The sequence below is a fragment of the Xenopus laevis genome, chromosome 9_10L, assembly GCF_017654675.1.
Source record: "Xenopus laevis strain J_2021 chromosome 9_10L, Xenopus_laevis_v10.1, whole genome shotgun sequence".
In the NCBI taxonomy this organism is placed as follows: domain Eukaryota; kingdom Metazoa; phylum Chordata; class Amphibia; order Anura; family Pipidae; genus Xenopus; species Xenopus laevis.
Genome location: NC_054387.1, coordinates 120,186,744 through 120,209,151, shown reverse-complemented (window position 1 = coordinate 120,209,151; position 22,408 = coordinate 120,186,744). Strand labels below are relative to the sequence as shown.

At 43.2% G+C, this 22,408-nt stretch overlaps 1 protein-coding gene across 1 annotated transcript; it reads right to left on the bottom strand.

Moving 5' to 3' along the window:
- Positions 1–13,627: 13,627 nt before the first annotated feature.
- LOC108701662 (somatostatin receptor type 2) lies at positions 13,628–21,990 on the bottom strand. Its single transcript, XM_018236592.2, has 2 exons — positions 21,662–21,990; positions 13,628–15,951 (listed from the first exon to the last, which is right to left on the bottom strand). The coding sequence occupies exon 2, from the start codon at positions 15,911–15,913 to the stop codon at positions 14,984–14,986; it is 930 nt and encodes a 309-aa protein (XP_018092081.1). The 5' UTR covers positions 15,914–15,951; positions 21,662–21,990; the 3' UTR covers positions 13,628–14,983.
- Positions 21,991–22,408: the final 418 nt, after the last annotated feature.

Sequence of the window (22,408 nt, the reverse complement as noted above, 5' to 3'; positions counted from 1 at the left end):
TGATCCTTAGTGCACTTTAAATGCCATGTCTAGTAATCAGCGAATTTATATCATTTGCTGCATCAAAAAAGTTGCGTGTGAAATATTTGTCACACGTAAACATTTTTTTTTACCCCCATTGATTTTCATGCATTTGGACAAAAAAGCTGGCGAGACAAATAAGTCGCAGAGACATCGATTCTGTTTGGCACCCATTGATTTAAAGCATTTGGAATGAGAAAAAAAATTGGCGTACGAAAAATTTTCGTAATTTTTCAGAGTTTCAGGAATTTTCAGCGAAACGGGACAGATTCGCTCATCACTAGACATGGCCTATGTTGGACCATTAAGTCCCCAATCTTGACTAAATAGAAGGAAGGGGGCAACATAAAAGTAGGTTAATTATGAGTCCAGTTATAACTGGCATAAGTCATGTAAAACTGCTAATATCTCAGAAACAAAGGAGAAAGCGACAAAGTTCCGCACACCAGAAACCGAACTGTAGTTGACTGAAGTTGACTGTAGTTGACGCGTTTCGGGCACAGCTGCCTTTAATCATAAGCATAAAAATGCTTATGATTAAGGGCAGCTGTGCCCGAAACACATCAAGCCAGCATCGTGTTTTAATATGGATTAAATAAAGATTCCCAACTACAGTTCGGTGTCTGGTGTGCGAAACTTCATCGATTTCTCCTTTGTACCTTGCACAGCGTGGGATGCTGAAAGATTCCTGCCCCCGACCGGATGATTTAAGCTGCCGAACTTCAACCCTCCACGGGCGGTGAGTCTGAGCGATTCCTTTTGAACTTAATATCTCAGAAACCACTAAAAATAGAAAGTTAATGTAAGTTTCATAAGTGCTTATTGAGACTTTTTTTGGCTCCAGTGATTTATGCACCAGAGTAGAGTCCTGCGCAGACCAGTGCCCAACCTGGACCTGCTATTTCAGGACCTGACCCAAACCTGCTGGCACATTTGACAAAACCTACCCACACTTGACAAAACTTCAATCCGACCCAGGACCTGGACAAATTGACATCAATGGTGGACAGGAATGACATTACTCCTGAGGTGGATCAGGTCAGGAGCGGAAAGTTAGTTTTAACTTCAGGAGATGAGAGAGGAATGGAGAGCCTGCATTCAGCCCAGGTACCCAGGCAGGGTATCCCACCGACCTCCCACATTGGTCAGGGGTCTATCTGCCCAAAACCCGACCACTATTGTGGGTATTCCATGAGTAACTGACACAATGTAGGGTTCTACCAGAAAGCCTGCCCTCCATGTCAGCAATAGCTGGGCCAAGTAATATTAGCACCAAGGTACCCGTCACAAGGACTTCATCCAGCTTGCACCGCACACCTTCCAACACTAACCCCCCAGTCTTCAACCAAACCCTTCCCCACCGATACTGCTTCTTGCTACTACCTGCCACCATCCCATTCAAATCCCCACTACCCCCTACAAATTCAGCTTCCTTCTAATTTCACCCAAGGCAGGCGTCTCTTTTGCCTACTTTGAGGACTGATGTCAGCATGCGTTCTTAAAGGGATACTGTCATGTTCTAAACACATCAGTTAATAGTGCTGCTCTAGCAGAATTCTGCACTGAAATCCGTTTTTAAAAAGAGCAAGTAGATTTTTTCGAAAAATGTTTTATACATTTTGATACATTTTGAAATCTGACATGGGGTTAGACATATTATCATTTTACCAGCTGCCCCCAGTCATGTGATTTGTACTCTGATAAACATCAGTTACTCTTTACTGCTGTACTGTAAGTTGGAGTGATATAACCCCTTCCTTTCCCCCCGGCAGCCTAACAACAGAACAATGGGAAGGTAACCAGATAGCAGCTCCCTAACACAAGATAACAGCGGCCTGGTAGATCTAAGAACAGCACTCAATAGTAAAATCCAGGTCCCACTGAGACACATTCAGTTACATTGAGTAGGAGAAACAACAGCCTACCAGAAAGCAGTTCCATCATAAAGTGCTGGCTCTTTCTGAAAGCACATGACCAGGCAAGATGACCTGAGATGCACCTACACACCAAAATAATAATAAAAAAAATACACTTGCTGGTTCAGGAATTAAATTTTATTTTGTAGAGTGAATTATTTGCAGTGTAAAACAGTGTAATTTAGAAATAAAAAAACGACATCATAAAAAAAATGACAGAATCCCTTTTACCTCCATCGCAACTTTAGGCTGGGTCAGTCAGGTCCCATTTAAGGAGCAGGTGCATCACTACCACTATACATTGCCCTTGCTCTACTGGTTGTATTATTTGGCTTCAGGCTAGAGCTGTGCTCTTTAGCTTTTTCCCACACAGATGGGTCACTAATCACACACAGATTGTTTTGAAAATAATAAATGTTTATAGAAACTCTGGACACTGTGGAGACCATAACAATCCCCTGGAGACTCATGTGTGGCCTGGTCAGCCCTGGGCTATAACAATGGTAGAAACATTCATTATTCTTGCCACAAACCTTCCTAGCAGCGAAAGAGTGAAAAGAACAATAAAAAGTGGTCCTGGAGCTTGAGCGGAACATGAAATCTCCTATGACCTGTTTCTCATTAGTAGCTGGAGGGTTTTTTCACATGAACGGAGCCAAACCGTTGATAAATTCCATATGTGCCGGGAGAGAGCAGCCTCGGAACAGGATGTCTCTAAATCAGATTTCCTTCTACTGAGTGACCCAGGTGCCTACACTGTAAGGGAAGGGCTTCATTTGCCTGGGATAATTGACATGCTGTTATATTAACCAATCTGACCTATATTCAATCATCATTTCCATGTTTATTTAATAAGAAAGCCTACAGTCTCCATAAAGGGGGGGAAAAAATCAGGGGTTGCAGAGCTTGCGGCTACAGGAGAGGGGTCCCTACAAGGATCATTGATCACCATACAATAGGCATAGGAACGGTTATCCAGAATGCTCGGGACTAGTGATGGGCGAATTAATTCGCTTGGCATGAATTTGCGGTGAGCTTCGCTGCCGGCAAATAAATTTGCAAATCTCACATAATTTCGTGGGGGGGGGAAATTTTTTGGATGTGCATCCGAAAATTCGCTCGCGTCAAAATCGGCACGCGTCAACACTATTCGGACTCCCATTGACTTTATGGCCAGCGTCAGCTTGAACGTGGGCATCAATTTCCGTTTTTTAACAATTATTCATGAAAATGTCAGAATTTCACGATTTTTTCGTGAAACTTTCCAATTTCACGATTTTTCCGCAAAATTTTCGCCGTTTCACGAATTTTGAGGGAAATTAATAAATTTTTCGCGAATTGAAATGGGAGAAATTTGCCCATCACTTCTTGGGACCTGAGGTTTTACAGATAAGGGATCTTTCTGTAATTTGGATCTCCATGCCTTAAGTCTACCAAAAAATATTTAAATATTAAATAAACCAAATAGGATTGTTTGGCCTCCAATTATATCTTAGTTGAAGTCAAATTCAAGGTACCATTTTATTGTTTTAGAGAATAAGGAAATCATTTTTAAAAATTATAATTACAGGTATGGAACCTGATATCCAGAATGCTCAGGATTTTCCAGAGAACAGATCTTTCTGTAATTTGGATCTTCATACCTTAAGTCTACTAGAAAATCATGTAAATGTTTAATGAACCCAATAGGCTGGTTTTGCCTCCATAAGGATTAATTATATCTTAGTTTGGATCAAGTACAAGCGACTGTCAATTTTAAAAGTTTGGATTATTTGGATTAAAAAGTCTATGGGAGACAAACTTTCCGTAATTGGGGGCTTTCTGGATACAGTTTTTCTGGATCCCATGCAGGTATTTGATTAAAATGGAGTCTATGGGAGATGGCCATACTGTAATGTGGAGCTTTGTGGATAATGGGTTTCCGGATAACGGATCCTGGCAGATGTAGCGTGTGTGGGGTTGAGGCTTGGGGAATTGTGGGTTACATTTATACTGGCGGGACATATTTTTTCTGGGGGGCCCAGGAAAGTCAAGATAAACCCCTGATTCCAGTTTTGTAATTATGATAAATTTGAACTTTAAAAAAATATGATACATTTGCGCTATACGACGCATCAAACAAGTTTTGGACCTCAAATGTTAAATAAAAAACAGTGATCTAATTGGTTCACTTAAAATGTTATTGCTTTCCTTGTATCTACCAATAATTTTAAAAAGAGCTTTCCTCTCCAGGAAACAGTGAAAGGTTTCACTAGCCAGACATCAGTGATGGGCCACACGTTTCTGGGAAAAAAAAGTTTTTTTTTGGAGAAATTATCAGATCATTTATGAACATAGGTACTAACTAGCACCAAGACATCCATGGAGTGCAGGAAAGTTGGCATCACAATTGTAATAGAGCATGATGAGGTGTAAAAAAGCATCCCCCAGGCTGTGCCAAAACATATTTTTCAGAAAGTTTGATTCATATTTCCCAGAAATGAATAGTCAGAAAAAATCCCCTATAACTATTTCTCAACGTAGGATTCTCGCACTATCCCAAACTCCCTATTTTCTAACCCCGGACTTCATGAATTTATGGTTGTATTCCCCCACATTTAGATAAGGAAATACCTTGGGTTGGTGCCAACGTCTCTACTATTAATCATATGATAAGTGTGACTAGTATTTGTTTTATGTCCATTAGGATATCATGTTTGAAGGCATAGCCTGCACTGTGCACATTGCTTCTCTGTCTCTTTGCATTGGTACAATGGCTTGTCATACTGCTTGACTTGACTTGGCAGTGCCAAGGCTGGACTGGCATCCTGGTGCCATCTGGTGAGTGTGAATCCTTTTCCCCATGAATATGTGGCCAAAATCCAGATAGGACTAAACAAGTTGGTGCATTAGAATCAGGGCAGCCATCAGGGGGGAGAGTTGTAGGGGGCCCCGAGGGTAAGGGGGGCCTAGCCACGCTGCACTTTCTTGATTAGGCGGGCCCCCTGCTTTCTGAGAGCTGCTGACTTCGGGAAGGCAGGACGGGAGCTCAAGGGGAGGTATCTTCTGTCCATTACTTCTCCTTATTGGTCACTGAGTTTAAGTTCCGGTCTAGCTGCTCAGGGATTGGATAGCTGAGGTTTGAACTTCTCCTCCAGCTCATCCAATCACCATGCAGCTTTACCAGGACTTGAAATTATGTGACCAATAAGGGAAGAAAATGCAGTCACTGGAAGAAGATGCAGCCACCTGTGCTCCCCTCCTCCCTTCTGTAGTTGGCAGCTCACTGACAGCAGGTGGGTCACACTAATGAAGTAAGTGCAACATGGCAGGGCCCCTCCAAAGGTAACCCTTTTGTGGTCCCTGTTGTGTGGTGGGGCCCTGGGCACCAAACTTCTGGCAGGGGCAAGTTTTTTTACATGGATGTTTAAGGGGGGCCCTGAGCACCAATGTTCTTATAACGTTGGGGGGGCCTGGTCACCAATTTTTTTCTCCATGTGGGGTCCTAGTCACCAATATTTTTAATATTTTTAATATTGACCACAAATGTTTTTTTTAAGGGGGGGCCCTGACCACAAATGTTTTTTTCAATGGGGGGCCCTGACCACCAATATTTTTTTATTAACATGTGGGAACCATAGCCACCAATGTTTTTTTTTTTTTAGTTTGTGGTGGGGGGTGGACCTGTGGGGTGGGGAGTGCGGACCTGTAGGTGGGGCTTGTGGTGGGCGCAGCCCAGTGGGCCAAGGAAATTTTTTCGTATGGGGCCCTGCGTTTTTTTGTGATGGCGGCCCTGATTAGAATAGTCCAGTGCAGCACAGCACAGTTATTTCTTATGTGTCTCTGTGAAGTGAAGGAAGGGGATGTAGGTGTAAGTGAAAATGTGGGCAGCAGGATAGAAAAGAAAAAGATGAGTATATGAGAAAAGAGAAGGAACACAAGGAACTGACACAAAGATCAGTGAAATGGAAGGGGCATTGAATGAAGAGAGGAGTGTGGGGAGAAGAGAATGGGCAGCTAAGACAAAAGTATTTTGAGTATGGTGGGAGGGAATGGAGAAGACTATACAGTTTAGGACAAAGGGTGTATGTTTGTAGCAGAGCAAGTTTGCCACAGGATATCAAACCAGGGTGTAGAATGAATAATGAAGAGAGGAAACTAGAAGGGAAGGGAATAGAGTAGTATTAAAACTGAAAGTGATAAAGAACAAATGGAAATGAAGCTAGGTGGAGAAATGAAATATTTGGGTACCCACTGGGTTTCTAGGTGGACCCCAGTAACTAAAGGTGGCAAAACCTGCAGATCTTTCCTCGGTATGCCAAAAGAACTGCCTTGTGTAGGGCAATATTGGGCTGATCTGATCATTCGACCCTCCAATGTAGGCCATCAACTCCTCGATGCAGTTCTTGCCCCCACAGGAAAGTACAATTTGCCCATTGGATATCTAGAAGATTTTCAGCCACCATCAGTCTGGTAGGCCCATCAGCTGGCCCCGTACAGTGGCTAATAGGTGCCTACTAGGTTCTGAAGGCCACCGTATGGCCTTAACATAGTAACATAGTAACATAGTAAGTAAAGTTGAAAAAAGACACATGTCCATCGAGTTCAACCTTTTTTTTTTTTTTTTTATTAACTACCTATCTGCCAGTTGATCCAGAGGAAGGTAAAAAACCCATCTGAAGCCTCTCCAAAGTTATGACCACCTTAAAATAACAAGAGCAGGACCAAACCTGGAGATATGAGCTTTTGCTCCAAAACCCTGCTGTGCAGTCCTATATATTAATTCATCAGGGCCCCAGGAAGACAATATTAACCCCAGTTCCCAATTAATGTCTCTCTACTCTTCTGATTCAGTATTCAAACACACCATTTCATTTTCAGCTCGGCACAGACCCTACACTTGACATCACTAAAGCTGCTTTCTGTTCTGTAGCCGAGGGGTGGGCCTTCCACTTTTGCACTGGCTGTGATCTCTGGATTTTCCATAGCCTTATCCACCATCTTTCCCATACTCATCATTATCATTATTTATTCATATAGTGACAGCAATCTTACCAAACAAGAATATTCCACCCACTAGCACGCAAAGGTCAGGATACAGGAGCATCACACTGGAGCTATGTGTTTATTTCCATTGGGTTCAAGCAGAGCCTTGGTTGTTTACCAAAGGCAGAAATGCTGTGGAAGAGAAATTCTGCCCTATATTTACAGCTCCAGCATGAGTAGCCAGAGTTGACAAGCACATTCCTCGAGCAGCTTTTAACCTCACAGCTGGAAGCCACGTACCCTGCTGGGAATGAAGCTATGGGATTTCGCTGCTGCTTGTCGAATTAGCAAATACATTGACCCATGCAGCTGTACTTTCTAATGACCCACCTAATTATTCTATAAATTACATTGTTTATTTAACATGCAACGACAGGGGAACCCAAGCAACATACACGCTCAAGGCTGATAATGGTGTGGTCAGACCCAAACTCAAGTAGACCCAAGCAATGAGAGGCAGGAATGATAACTATAGTGCCACATTGCCTACTGAGCTTCATATTCAAACTAGGAGTCTCAAGTAGAAGTTAAAAAAGAAGTTAAAATGTCACACAATAAAAAGTGTCAGGGTGGGAAGTGGACATGCTTGGACCCATCCTTGAACCATGGAATGATTGTATGGCTTTTTATGACATCAGAAACTACTTACTTGACATCATCATTTTACTATAAGCTGGTCAGTGGCATATGGAGGAATTTGGAGCTATGCAAGTTGGACAAAAAGGCTCATGTATATTCTCCAAACTAAAGATGAGGTCGATGCCCTTGTAGATAGTGTCCCACCTGTTGCCTGTTGCCTCCACCATCCTTTTATGAGTGAAATCCCAGTTTCCTTTCAACATTATAAAAAGAAAAACACAATTTGTATATACAGTATGTCATTATCCAAAACCAGGCTTTTTTGGAGCAACTAAAACTGATGTGGCTGCTGTCACGGCTCTTGAGTGAGTGCTACCTCCTGTGTTGTTCTCAGATACCCACATATACACACGTTATCAGCACAAGCGTGTCTGAACAAAATGCTTGGCGCATTAATGATCTGTGGGATTGTGGCGTGTCACATGAAGAAAACAGAACAAAGATGGGAATGAAAGACTTACCTTCTTCCTTTCACCCTATAAAACTGAGTCCTATTTATATTTGTACATCTGGTGCTCAGGGCTGGGACAATGACCAGGACAATGTCAAACCTGGACACTATCTGTATTTATTCTCCCTAGATCTGCTTGGGTTTCCACCCACACCCCAAAAATATACAGGCATGTTAATTCCTGATAGTGTGTGTGTGTGAAAGTGATAGGGAGCTTAGATTGTAAGCTTCCCTGTGACAGGGCCTCATGTATAATCTCTATAAAGGCTGTGAAAATGTATTGGCCCACAATCGGCGAGTCCATTGGGTTCAGGCAAACACCACACTTTCCTAGCAAGTCGGACCTTGCACTAATAAATTGCCCCCTTGGTCTTCCCAGACCCCTTCTGGTGACTTCAACAATGAGTAGGTTGGGCAAGGATAAATAAATGACGATGGCAGGTCAGGTAGGCTTGGGTTGGGTCTGGGTGGGTCAACTACAGGTAAGTATTAGGGAAGTGGCACACAGAGAGATCTCAGGCATCTTCTTCTCCAAAAATAAGACGTAAAGACTCCTAGTATCCTAGACTGAATAGGTCCAGTTGAGGACACCAGCACTACTGGGATCTAAGCATTCTCAAAGCAACAATTTCTGGGGATGGAGGATCAGCCTTTTCAAAGTTTTACTCACCTTGTATATTCAGCTTTACGAAGGAGTTCCATTGTTGCTAATGTCAAAATGCTCCCTTGGAAGAATCCAGTGAGTGGTGGAGCATAAAGAGCAATGGGCCCTTTGTGAGAAAGGCGATGTGCGTGACCGTCATGCTTTCAAATGATTGAATTCATGCTTTTCCTGGTTTTTACACTTTTCCTACAATTTTATCCTTCATTCCCTAGCATTCCAAAGTTTCCATTGGAACACAAAAACATGCAAGATCAAGGTTTTATTGTATCTTCATTGTCTAGCTATTGGACTGCTAGAGGTAATGTTCAATCTCATTTTATTAGCAGGCTAAAAATGACCTTAAAAGCCTTAAAAAGCTAGAAAATAATTTATGTAAATTGCAAAAGTGCTCAGAAGAGCAATGTTGTTCAGAAGGTTTAAAGGGTGGTTCACCTTAACATTATCTTTTAGTATGCTATAGAATGTCCTATTCCTAGCAACTTTGCAATAGGTTTTCGTTATTAATATTGCATAGCTTTTTAATTATTTGCGTAACCACAGTGTGCTGGACCCCCTTGTAAAAAAATCTTTGGAGGGCTGGTGCACTTCCCAAGTAGCCCACCTGTCTACACCGCTCCACCCACTCCCTGCCCCATGCCCGCCTACTCCCTGCCCCCGCCCAGTGCCGGAGCAGCCTGATTCCCTCTTCCCCAGCCAAAGGTAAGAGAGCGACTGGGAAGAAGGTTTCACTTAACTGTAGAGGAAGCTTCCTCTATAGTTACACCACTGATTATTACTTTCCTTTTCTGCCACTTTCTATTAGGGATGCACTGAATCCAGGATTCGGTTTGGGATTCGGCCAGGATTTGGCCTTTTTCAGCAGGATTCGGCTGAATCATTCTGTCCAGCCGAACCGAATCCGAATCCTACTTTGCATATGCAAATTAGGGGCGGGAGGGAAACTGTTTCCCTTTCCGGTTCGGTAATGATGGTAATGATGGTTCGATGGCTGAATCTTTCGTGAAGGAGTCAGAAGTTGGCCGAATCCAAAATTTGACCCCCACATACAAAAAAAACTATTGCACACTGAGGGTATAATTTTATCTTTTTGTTACTTTTTTTTATTGATTCCTATTCAATCCTTTCCATAGTCTTGCTCCAGTCTCTCCTTTAAATGACTGCATGGTTGCTAGGGTAAACAAGACCCTAATATCAAACTGGAGAGCTTCAGAACAAAAATCTAAATAACAGAAAAAGCACATCAAATAAAAAAATAAAAACCAATTGCAAATTGTCTCAGAATATCACTGCCTTCATCATACTAAAAGTTCATTTAAAGGTGAACAGCCCTTTTAAATGTCACAAAACAGTCAACGTATAGGCATGAAAAGAGGGGGTTGTTTATACAGAGCTCATTATCAGTAACTCAGCTAACTTAAGGGGTGATAGTGAGTGTAAAAACAAAACAATGCTCCGCTGCTTAATATCGAAAGAAATAAAGCATAATAAATAGGGGATGTTACCCTGTAGAATAATACACATCCTTCACAAAATTAAGAACAACAGTTTTCCTAGAAACATCCATAAGGCAACAAGGCAACTACCTCCCGGCCGCTGTTGAATTAAGTAGAAGAAAAATGCACATAACAGCAATGAAAAGCGCGAGCACTGAAGAATTCTATTCCCCACTGAAGAACCGTCACTTTACAATGAGTGTAAGAGTCCAGCTCTTTTCTATCAGAGGAGCACTTAGGGGATTTACTAATAAAGAGCTAGAAGTCTATTATTCCTCCATCACCCACACCGGCAAAAGGGCAGACTGACATGGCAATTACATGCAGTATAAATAAAGCGTGTTTTCTCTAGCACATCATTAATAGCTGCCTGTACGTGTCAAGTGCTGAGCCCCGCTTAGTCCCAGGCTTAAAGAGACTTCGGCTCCAGCAATAACATTAGATATTTGTTTAGGTTTTCTCATGCTTTCATGCCAACATAGGATACGATGCAAAGGGAGTGGATTGGATACATTCTAATACTGTATATAGCGAAGGGGTCAGGGACACTGAGCTGTTAAGGAAATTAATTTTTAAGGAGAAGGAAAGTTAAGTAAGCCCTATCAGAAAGGTCTGTATAAATATACCAGTAAACCCTCAAAGTAATGCTGCTCCGAGTCCTCTGTCAAAAGAAACACAGCATTTCTTTCCTTCTATTGTGTACTCATGGGCTTCTGTATCAGACTTCCTGTTTTCAGCTTAAACCTCCAGGGCTAGGGCTTGAGCATGCTCAGTTTGCTCCTCTCTCCCCCTCCCTCCTCCCCTTCCTGCTGTAATCTGAGCCCAGAGCTATGAGTGAGCAGGGAGAGACTCAGGCAGGAAGTGATGTCACACCAAGCTAATATGGCAGCTGCTATGCTAAACAGAGAACGCTTCTAGAGGTTTACTCAGGTGTGTTAAAGCATTCTGCAAAATAAATATAGTGTTATAGCTTGCACTATTATGGCTAATCTATTGGCACTAAACTGCTTTGGCAGCTTTCCTTCTCCTTTAAAGGGGGTCATAAATAAGAACATGTACAGGTATGGGACCTGTTGTCCAGCCTGGGGCTTTCAAGATAATGGATCTTTCTGTAATTTGGATCTTCATACCTTAAGTATAGTAAAAATCATGTAAACATTAAATAAACCCAATAGGCTGGTTTTGCTTCCAATAAGGATTAATTATATCTTAGTTGGGATCTAGTACAAGCTACTGTTTTATTATTACAGAGAAAAAGGAAATCAGTTTGAAAAATCTGAATTATTTAATTATAATGGGGCCTATGGTAGAAGGCCTTCCATAATTCTGAAACTTTCCGGATAACAGATCCCATACCTCTAATAACTGTATAGGGCCCCCTGGCTTTCCAAATTGGGCACTTGTAGATACAGGAGGGTCCATTCTTCCCATCTGCCAATGTTACAGTGTTATCAAACCGTAGAAAGATATAGAGCTGTTATGTTTTTATGTGTTAATTGAAGCATTCGGCAGTGAGTATATAAACCTGAGAGAGTCAAGGGTAAACAGAGCGGGCATGATCCTCATTGAAGTTTCTCTCGCAACAACTGGGTCACTGGATCTGGAAGGCCTGGAAAAATATTTACTGCATAAGGTTGCTTTCAGCATTTGTATCTGTGGCTGAATGCTGGTTGGACAGTGGTGTAGGTGGCCATAGATGTAGAGATCTGCTTGTTTGGTGACATCTCTCCCTAATATGGCCACATTGAATTGGGCGATATAGGGCTGATCCGATCATGGGGGCCCAACGATCGGATCATAATGCATCCAATACGGGTGGTCGGGTCGAAAACTCAAACTCAAACCTCGAAAAGTGAATGAGCATAACCGCACAGTTCCGGAGGGATTTTTTAAACTGCCTGATCGAGATCTGCCCGACTTTCGCCCAGATATCAATTGGGGAAGCCCGTCGGATGGCCCCACAATGGCCAATAAGCTGCTTTTAAAGGCCTTGGAAACCAACCTTTGGTGAGGCTCTCCCTTAGCACATAACAAGGTTACAGGTATAGGAGAACCTTGATCTACCAGTCATTCAGCCATAATTCCAACAATATATTTAGAACAGCAAATAAGTGCTAATACCCCAGATCTAACTCTTTTTAACCTTCATACTAAACTTCCAGAGGAGTATCTAGAGCAGTGGTCCCCAACCAGTGGTTCAGGAGCAACATGTTGTTCACCAACCCCTTGGATGTTGCTCCCAGTGGCCTCAAAGCAGGAGCTTAGTTTTGGTTGTATAAAAACCAGATGTGCTGCCAAACAGAGAGTCTTGTAGGCTGCCAGTCTACATACGGGCCGCCAACAGTCAATCATAGCCCACAATTGGCACCCCAGGTACTTATTTCACACTTGTTTTGCTCTCAAACTTTTTCTAATATTTGAATGTGGCTCATGGCTAAAAAAGGTTGGGGATCCCTGATCTAGAGGAATACATGTATTCTCCCCAAACCTCACTCTAACTGGCCTTTAGGTTAAGCCCCGCCAGCTGCTGCTCCCCCCCCCCCATTTTCACAATGATGGCTGTTTTTTCCTCTACCAATTACATACCCTTCCATTAGAGCCCAGCTGTAATATACAAGGTGAGAATGAGAAAGTCCATAAGGTCTGTAACTATCAGCAAAGCCTTTCCCCCAGTCCCTGGTGGTCTATTTCTATCTTTATGTTGCGGGGTCCATTCTGCGGACAAAGATACTGATACACGTTTTATTAGGCACTTTGAAAATGCATTTTCCTATTAACTAGTTTGAAAGGGGGAAAATGGATTTAATTAATGTATCTAACGTATCGTTTGCCGAAAGGCGAACACCATGAAATGATTATTCTGTAACACAATTTCCCTTTTAAAGAGGAATGTTCTGCTTATTAAAACACCATGGCAGCAAAGGGATTTATTAAGCATCTCAGAAGCCACCATGGGAAAGTGAAGTCAAGCAGCTTGCAACACTCACTGATATTCAGGCGCTGACAAGCTGTTTCCCCCCTCCAGCTCTCCACATTGGGCCTTCTAGGGTTCACCAGAGAATCTGACATCCAGAACTCACCAAGGTCAGACTTGGATGGTGGGACACCGGGAAAAAACCTGGTGGGTCCTGGCCCAGACCTACTCCCTGCATAAAGACATTGGTGCTGCCCCTGACCTCCCTACCTGACCTGAAAAAAGTAAGCATGGGGGGCTGGATGGGGTTCCGGCTCAGGCAGGGATCAGAGGGGGCTTTGCGGCTGAGTTGCAGGGACCAGGTCCAACTCTGGGACCCACTCTCACAAAAAAATATTTCAATTCATTACACACTATAAAAGTGCTATCTGCATCTTGTGAGACTTTTATCTCTTACCAAGATGTACCAAATAATAACATCTGCTGAAGAACGAAGCTGGATCATTTTTGTGTCATGTAAAAAAATAAATGTATTACAATATAAGACATAATAGTTGATAATAACAAGAGCATATGCAAATGTGTAAAAAGAGTGAATACTGACATTATGTTAGGACAATAACCCTGCACAGTTATTTCATCGATGACAAATGTCCTTCAGGCTTGTTTCAGCTCCATCCTGGATGGGCCCATGGCTGTGCCTTAGCTGTCATTGCCCAGACTGACACAGCGGCATATATTAACTGAGCTCCAGGTGAGGAACCATAGTTACAATCCTATTCCCTACTTCAGTAGAAGACAGTGGAAGGAAGACAGTCCAAGTCAGGTTGAAGTCCACAGCATAAAATAGGTCCTCAGTAAAAGACAATGCTGCAGGGACCAGCACCATACAGAGTAATGTATAAAACCTCCCATGTTGTTTCAGAGCAGGCTGGGAACATGATTTGGCTCTATCAAGATGGGATGTCACAAAGTATACAGATATCACTATATAGGTGTGACAGCCCCAATATTGTTTGATCTTGGGGGGAGGCTTTAGCAGAAAGTTTTGAAGGAACATCTGAGGTGTGGCCTAAAATTTAGGAGGTGTGGCATGGTGCTAATCATCCATTGTACTTATATCATTATTTTCAAGTTCTATGGGCCACTTATGCCAAGTACTGTATCTTTAAGAAAAGTCAACTGCAATACAATTGACTTTACAAACAGCTAAAGATCAACTAAAGGAAGTTAAAGATGGACTTAATTGCATCTACATCAGGTTGATTGATACAACTGTCCTTTAGATTACTGCAAACATAATAGCTGGCCACAGGAGAGTATCTAACTGGTTTCAGGTTGAGCCCCACTGCTCCTGCTCCAAGTTTCCCTGGGGGATCTTGGAGGATCCATTGTCCTAGGGAGCTAAATGCAGTGCCAGACTGGGCCTCCTAGGTCAATACCTAATGTCACAAAATGTATACCTAGATAGTGCAAAATGTTTTAGGTTTATTGTGAGAATAAGAAAGATTTGCTGGGAATTCTCCTTAGCTAAAGTCCATCAGAATCTGATCCTAATTTCCCACTGTGGCACTCAAGTAGGGGTTAAAAATACTTGGATTATAGTTTTCCTTGAATATGTGGGTTAAAATATATTATATCTACATGTCTGAGAACTACAAATATATTTAATATTCTATGGCAAGCTTCACTGTGATGTTCAGATCACATTGTTGGGACCATGAACAGTTCATTCTAATTGTCTTCAATGTGATTTTAGAAGGACTCTCCAGATCTCAATCTTCATTCAAAGATAATAAAAAGTGGTCTTGTTTATCCACAGACTTCTTGGTCTGAATTTTTTTTTTTAATGACTTTGAATTATTTGCAGCAGAACATGCTCCTAAAGATCTCTCTGAAGCTTGTGGATAAAGTTCCATACATGATTGGGTAGATGCAGCACTTCAGATAAGGTAGGAGACTAATGATGTAGTAGACCTCCTCGCTGAATACCATCAGATTGGTTGTCACAGCCATCATCTCCAGAACGTATATCGGGAGCCAGATGATGACGAATACAAGAGTGAGAAGAGCAAGAAAAATGATATTGGTCTTGTCTACACCTTTGTGGGCAGAGCACCTCGTAGTAAAAACCGTTAGGATCAGGCAGATGCAAATTATTATTAGTGGTACCCCAAAGGCCAGGACTAACTGGTATGCCGTAAAGGTAATCGATGAAAAGGAGTCAGGCCAATTAATTTTGCAGCTTTCAGTGATATTTAAACCAGAAAAGATATATATAGGAATTCCAAGCAGTAAACAGATCAGCCAAACGCAGATACTGATCCCTACGGCTGCCTTAGGTCCCAACCTCTTGCTGTAGAAGATAGGAAAATGCACTTGGATACAGATGCAGACAGACATGGTGGTCAAGAAATATATGCTGGAGAAAGCAACCGTGGTGGACACTGCCCAGAATACCTTGCACATATGTACCCCCAACGGCCAGCCAGTGTAAGCAATTTCCAGCGCAAACAAGAGCAAGCAGAGCATGTAGAACAGGTCCCCTAAAGCCAAATTGAACACGTAGATGTTGGACGTTGTCCTCATCTGTCTGTACCGCAGGACCACATAGATGATCAGAGAGTTTCCGATCAGTCCCAGAGCACAGACAACCAGGTAAAGGATGAACAGTTTGGAATTTTCATTGCCAATGAGAACCTCGTCAACCTCAGTAAAGTTATAAGGGTAATCCAATAAAGACAGGTTTGTGGTCTCATTATAGTCGTCCTCGATAATAAAGATATCCATTGCTTCTGTGGCTTCCAACACAATCTTCTCCACTTTCACTGAAAATAAACAATAGAGAGGGGATGTTACAATTATGGCATTAACCAATTTCTTCAGCATCCGTGCCTTATTCTTCCTTTTTTAATGACATCAGGCATTATAACAATAATTTATGCATAATTGTAGCTTGAACCTACATGAGATGCACAACGATGACCACCATGGACTGTGTGGTGTATTACAGGGGGTACTGGAAATGTAAAACTGAAGGTGAAGCAAAGAATATTATAGTGGACACAGGGGCTGTGAAATCCAGGGGATCAGGGTTCCAGGTTTCACTCACTAAGGCCATCATTTTAGTCCCATGCATAGGTAGGGTTGCCACCTGGCCAGTATTTTACCAGCCTGGCCGGTAAAAATGATGGCTGATCCCAATGTTATTAATAGGGAAAAAAGTTAAATATATAGGAAGGCTGGTATTTTTTTCCAGAAAATTGGCAACCCTACACATAGGCCAATCATCTAAAGCAGTGGTACCCACGTTTCTCATGCCATGGAACATTTATTCATTATGTCACATTTGGGAACCAAATTATTTTAAAACAATGATGTTATAGAATGAGGTTTATCAAAATCTAAATGAGTGATCCCCAACCGGTGGCTCATGAGCAACATGTTGTTCACAACTAGGGATGTAGCGAACGGCGGAAAAAATGTTCGCGAACATATTCGCGAACTTGCGACAAAACATGCGAATAGTTCGCGAACGTCGCGAACCCCATAGACTTCAATGGGAAGGCGAATTTTAAAAGCTAGAAAAGACATTTCTGGCCAGAAAAATGATTTTAAAGTTGTTTAAAGGGTGCAACGACCTGGACAGTGGCATGCCAGAGGGGGATCAAGGGCAAAAATGTATCTGAAAAATCCATTGTTGACACAGCGCTGCGTTTTGTGCTGTAAAGGGCAGAAATCACACTACGTCACTCAGGTGATGTTTCTGGACACGGAATGTGAAAAAGCTCACACAGCTAGGTGGCACTTGGTTAAAGACTGGGCAAATAATGCCTGCAAGGTCAACGTATACACTACAGCCGTTGGATACGGAATATATTATTGCTGCTTGAAAAACGTCACTCGGGTGGTGTTTCTGGAGACGGTATTATTATTGATATTTAGACAGCTAGGTGGCAGTTGTTTGAAGAACAGATGCAGATGAGAGATCAGCAGCAGGACAGCTGCCCACAGCAGCTACATACAGAGCACTGCAGTAGAAGGTAGATTACTAGCCAGCAAAGCTACCTAACCTAAAATGTCCCTCAAATCCCTGCAGAGTTCTGTCCCTACAATACAGAGCAGTATCAAGTAGATTACTAGCCAGCAAAGTTACTATCAACTGTCCCTCAAATCACTAACAGCTCTCTCCCTACACTAGCTCTTCCAAGCACACACAGGCAGAATGAAAAAACGCTGCAGGGCTTCAGTTTATATATGGAAGGGGAGTGGTCCAGGGGGTGTGGGGGTGGTCCAGGAGGGAGAGCTTCCTGATTGGCTGCCATGTATCTGCTGGTCTGGGGTGAGAGGGCAAAAATAAGCGCCAGCTAAGGCGAACCCAAATTGGCGAACGTCGCGCGACGTTCGCGAACATTCGCCGAACGCGAATAGTCGATGTTCGCGCGAATTAGTTCGCGGGCGAACAGTCCGCGACATCCCTATTCACAACCCCTTGGATGTTGCTCCCAGTGGCCTCAAAGCAGGAGCTTATTTTTGAATGGAGGCAAGTTTTGGTTGCATAAAACCCAGATGTACTGCCAAACAGAGTCTCCTGTAGGTGGTCAGACCACACAGGGGCTACAAAAATAGCCAACAGCCCTTATTTGGTACCTCCCATGAACTATTTTTGTGCTTGTGTTGCTCCATAACTTTTACATTTGGATGTGGCACAGATAACATAGATTCGGGACCCTGATGTAAAGCATCAAGATAATAATCTTCTGAAGGACCACATTCGACCTAAGCAGTTGGACAACCCTGATCTACGTAATTGGTCAAGATCGATATATGGCCATCTTATGTAATACATGGAGGGCAGTCAGGGACTGTGGAACATACTGTAAATTCCATACAATGCCCTGTAGTTGATATTGAAGGATTGTATATAAGGCTCACTATTCTCTCTTTTGCTGCCCAGTCCTATTTGCTGCCAAATGACCAAATGGATGTGGCAAAATAAGCAGATCTACTCATGCAAAGCCATCGTTTATGTTGCAAATAAAAAGGGACACAACAAAAAAAAAAACAAACACTTTAAGACTTCCGTGCTACAAAGCAAATATAATCAGAATCCTGGCCCTAAAACAAAAATGTTGGAACTTGGCTTTAACACTTTAACAAGAAGTATCTTTTGAACTAAGCATCTCTCACCCACGGCAGGGCTCTTGTTTTACTCCATAGCCATAAAAACCCTTGGAAAACATGTACAATTTTCTGGTCAATAAAATGCTCCTTTAAGGTCCCTTTAGTGAGGTCAGCCAGGTCAGCGAGGAGGTGGTATGAGTGAGTGCTGATAAATGAAGCCTAAGAACAAACCAGAAGGGGGGAAGAGTTCTGTTTAGAACTTCAGAAGGAACAATGCAGACAATGGTGTTTTCATCCCAAGCAGAAGGTCAGTCAATTGGCTACACAAGGATGGGCTGCAGCCTTGAAGCATTGTAAGAAGAAAGCACAAAAGCAAACGCAAAGCCAGAAAATGCCATAACTTTCAAGTTAAAAAAAACAGCTTTTAGATTAGCGGCACCAGTTGTGGAGAAACACCTGTGAGCTGTCCAGGGCCACCATCAGGGGGCACTGGGGGGGGGGACAATTGTCCCAGGCTTGATGACTTCTATATGTTAAGGGGGGCTAGCCATGCAATGTTTCCTGGATTAGCCAAGTCCCCCTTGACTACCGAGCCGAGTTGCACCGAAGAAGGAGCCGAGCCATGCTGGACATCTTTTTAAACCTTTGGGCCCTAATTTTTTTCTTTAAATTGGGGGGCCCTGACCGCTAGTGATTTTTTTAACTTGAGGAGGGGCCCAAGCCGCTGATGTTTTTTTTAACCTGATGGGGACCTGGAGGCTGATTTTTTTTAACTTGGGGGTCCCTTGGCGCTGATTTTTTTTTTTTAAATTTTGGGTGCCCCGGGCCGCTGATGTTTTTTTAACTTGGGGGGGCAACATGCTGCTGATGTTTTGTTTTTTAACTTGGGGGCCCTGGAAACAAATTTTTTTTAACTTGGGGTTTGGCCACCAAGGTTTGTTTTTTTTTACTTGTACAAGTCCTTCTCCATCAATGTTTACTTGTACGGGGGCCCAGAAAATTTTGTTGAACGGGACCCCCTCAAATTCTGATGGTGGCCCTGGTGCTGCCTGCTGATAACTTGACTGGTCATAAGTGAGTGACAAAGGTGGCAGTTGCCTTCAGTTCATTGACAGGAGGCAGGGGTTGGACATGTGCAGAGAACCTTCCTGTATATATGCATTAAAATGAAGTGGGAGTTGCCATATTGCTTACATTCATTCTTTCATTGTTTTCCTTTAAATAATGGGGCTTTTGGCTACACCTATGATCAATACTGATCTGCCCTAAAATCACGACCCCTTTTTTAAAAGATTTTTGGACTGTCCCATATATGTTGCACTATGAGAATGCTTGAGACAAGTCAAGCAACATGGTCGTTTGAACTATAAGGGCAGAGACACACGCTTAGATTCGGGGACATTGGTCGCCCAGCGCCAAATCTCCTCTTCTTCGGGGCGACTAATCTGCCTCCGAACTGCCTCCCGCCAGCTAGAATGTAAATTGTTGGCGGGAAGGCAATCGGTGCGCTTCGTTTTATGAAGTCGCCCGAAGTTGCCTCACGAGGAAACTTTGGGCGACTTCGGAAAACTATGTGCTCCGAGTGCCATACTGCCAACGATTTAGATTATAGCTGGCGGGAGGCAGTTTGGCGAGATTAGTCGCCCAGAAAGTCGATTTATTGCCGGGCAATTAAATCTCCCTGAATCTGAGCATGTGTCTCTGCCTTAAGGGCTATTCCACACGGGGAGATAGCCTTGCGTTTGCGGTCGCGGCGACAAAGCGCCGCGCCAGTCGCCGCGACCGGCGCAGGCGACAGTTTTGTATGGGCGCCTATGTAAAAACGCCTGTGCTAACCACACGAGGCGATGCGCTTTTCAACAGTCGCCTGAAAATGCCTCGCCAGGCTTTTTCAGGCGACTGTTGAAAAGCGCATCGCCTCGTGTGGTTAGCACAGGCGTTTTTACATAGGCGCCCATACAAAACTGTCGCCTGCGCCGGTCGCGGCGGCTGGCGCGGCGCTTTGTCGCCGCGACCGCAAACGCAGGGCTATCTCCCCGTGTGGACTAGCCCTAAAGCTGCAGAAAAGTCACACCGGGAGAGGTGCAATAAAAGGACAATGGGACAGGCATTTTTCTGCTTTGTTGTGGTATAGTCACAATGAAGAAACAAGAACAAACAAACTTCAGCATGTAGTGGTATTCTGCCTGTATTTAGCAATAAGATGTTGCTGAACTGCAACTACCATCATTCCACTGGCCACAGGTTGTATATACCCTTCTCTTAACAAAGCAGCAGTTCTGAGTCAGAGTCTAACTATCAAAGTGTTCAGACCACAGTGATCCCAAATCAAAATGTCGACTACCCCAAGGCTGCCAGATCTTGAGAAAAAAATCTAGAAAATCCAGTTAAATTTAATGCCACCAGAGCAATAGAGAAACATACATTTATTAGACGTCTCCCTGATTTTTCATCCAGAGACCCTTCCCATTGGGATCAATACAAAGATCAAAAGGCTGCAGTGATGGGTGAATAAATTCGCCAGGCATGAATTCGCGGCAAATTTCCGTGTTTCGTGAAAAATTCTGCCGCGTCAAGATGATTCAGACGCCCATTGACATTAATGCATTTGGACAAAATAGTCACGTGTATAAAAATTGTCGCTCGCATCAAAATGATTTTGACACCCATTGACTTCTTTTTGTGAATTTTTTGCAAATTTTTTCACTGCTTAGAGAATTTTTCAGCGAAGCAAAACGGGACACATTCGCCCATCACTAATAGTTTGCCCAATAAGTTGGTGCATTACAAACAAGAAACCTTAGCAAGGCAAAGGCAACTACTCCACTGCACTTTCCCCAATTTAAACAGATTAAACATTCAAAGAAACACCCAGAAATATTACAACATAGGGATAATACTGGCCTTTTCATTTACAGCAACTACTGCTAGGGCAGAGACACACGCTCAGATTCGGAGGGATTAGTCGCCCGGCAACATATCTCCTCTTCTTCGGGACGACTAATCTCCCCTGCCTTCCCGCCGGCTAGAATGTAAATTGCCGGCAGGATGGCGCTTAGTTTTCCAAAGTCGCCCGAAGTTGCTTCACAAGGAAACACAAGGAAACGACGCGCTCCAAGTGCCGTCCCACCGTCGACTCTAGCCGGCGAGGAGGCAGTTCAAGGAGATAAGTCGCCCTAAGAAGAATCGATTTCCCCCAGTAGCTTCATGTGCCCCTGCCCTTATGGGATGCTGCTGATTCTCATCTTCCATTAACACACAGAATTGTATAGGAGCTACAATGGAATACTGCACCATTCATTAGTAACCCGTGACTGCTACAAACAATTTGGGCAGAGGGGAAAGAAGATTAAAATACTATAAATGAAGTAATAGAGCTGAAATAATAAGTAATAAAGTCCTCCAGTCACTTACATGGTGCCGCAGACGACGCTCCTGGAAGCTCCAAACAGCTGTTCCCTGGCGCTTCTGGAGCGTAAAAGCGCTTAGCGCGTTCCAAGTCCCAAGCAGGACTCTTCTCAGCCTCTGCTCCTTTATAGAAGGCAGGAGTAGGATGGGGCTAAGCTCTCACGGAATGCCCTTCTACTTTCAGATTTTGGAATCTGTCCCAGTCTCACACACACACACATACACCCCTTCCATCAAGCTGTACAGCTCCAAATGGCTGGGAGGGGTTACACCAAAACTGCACACTCATTGGACTGAGCCTCTATGGGGGTCTCCTTGTCAAAATAATCCAGAGAAAAATGAGCAGAGGAAATAATGTTAACCCCAGCAATGCCGCTTAGCTAGGGATGCCAAAAGGGAGGTGTTGCTTTATAGACTCTCTGGCATGCCAAGGGTTACAGCCTCACTCTTTGATGTTGTCAATGGGAGATAAGAAGGTCATTGTCTATTTGGAGATTTATCTGTGTAAATGACTAATCCCCCTGCTATCACTAGAGCACCCTGGGGTGGGGGCTGCATTTTATCTGTGCAGCTAATTAAGTAAAACAGGCCCTAATGACCCACATAGACACAGCCACATTCACCATCCAGAAAAGTTGAGAAAAATCCAGTATCATTACCAGAACCAGTTCAACCCAGTCCAAGAGGTCAGCTTACAAAGAGGTTCTGAGGCAGTTCTGGGCTTTCTTGAATTATTGCAAACAGCAAACTTTA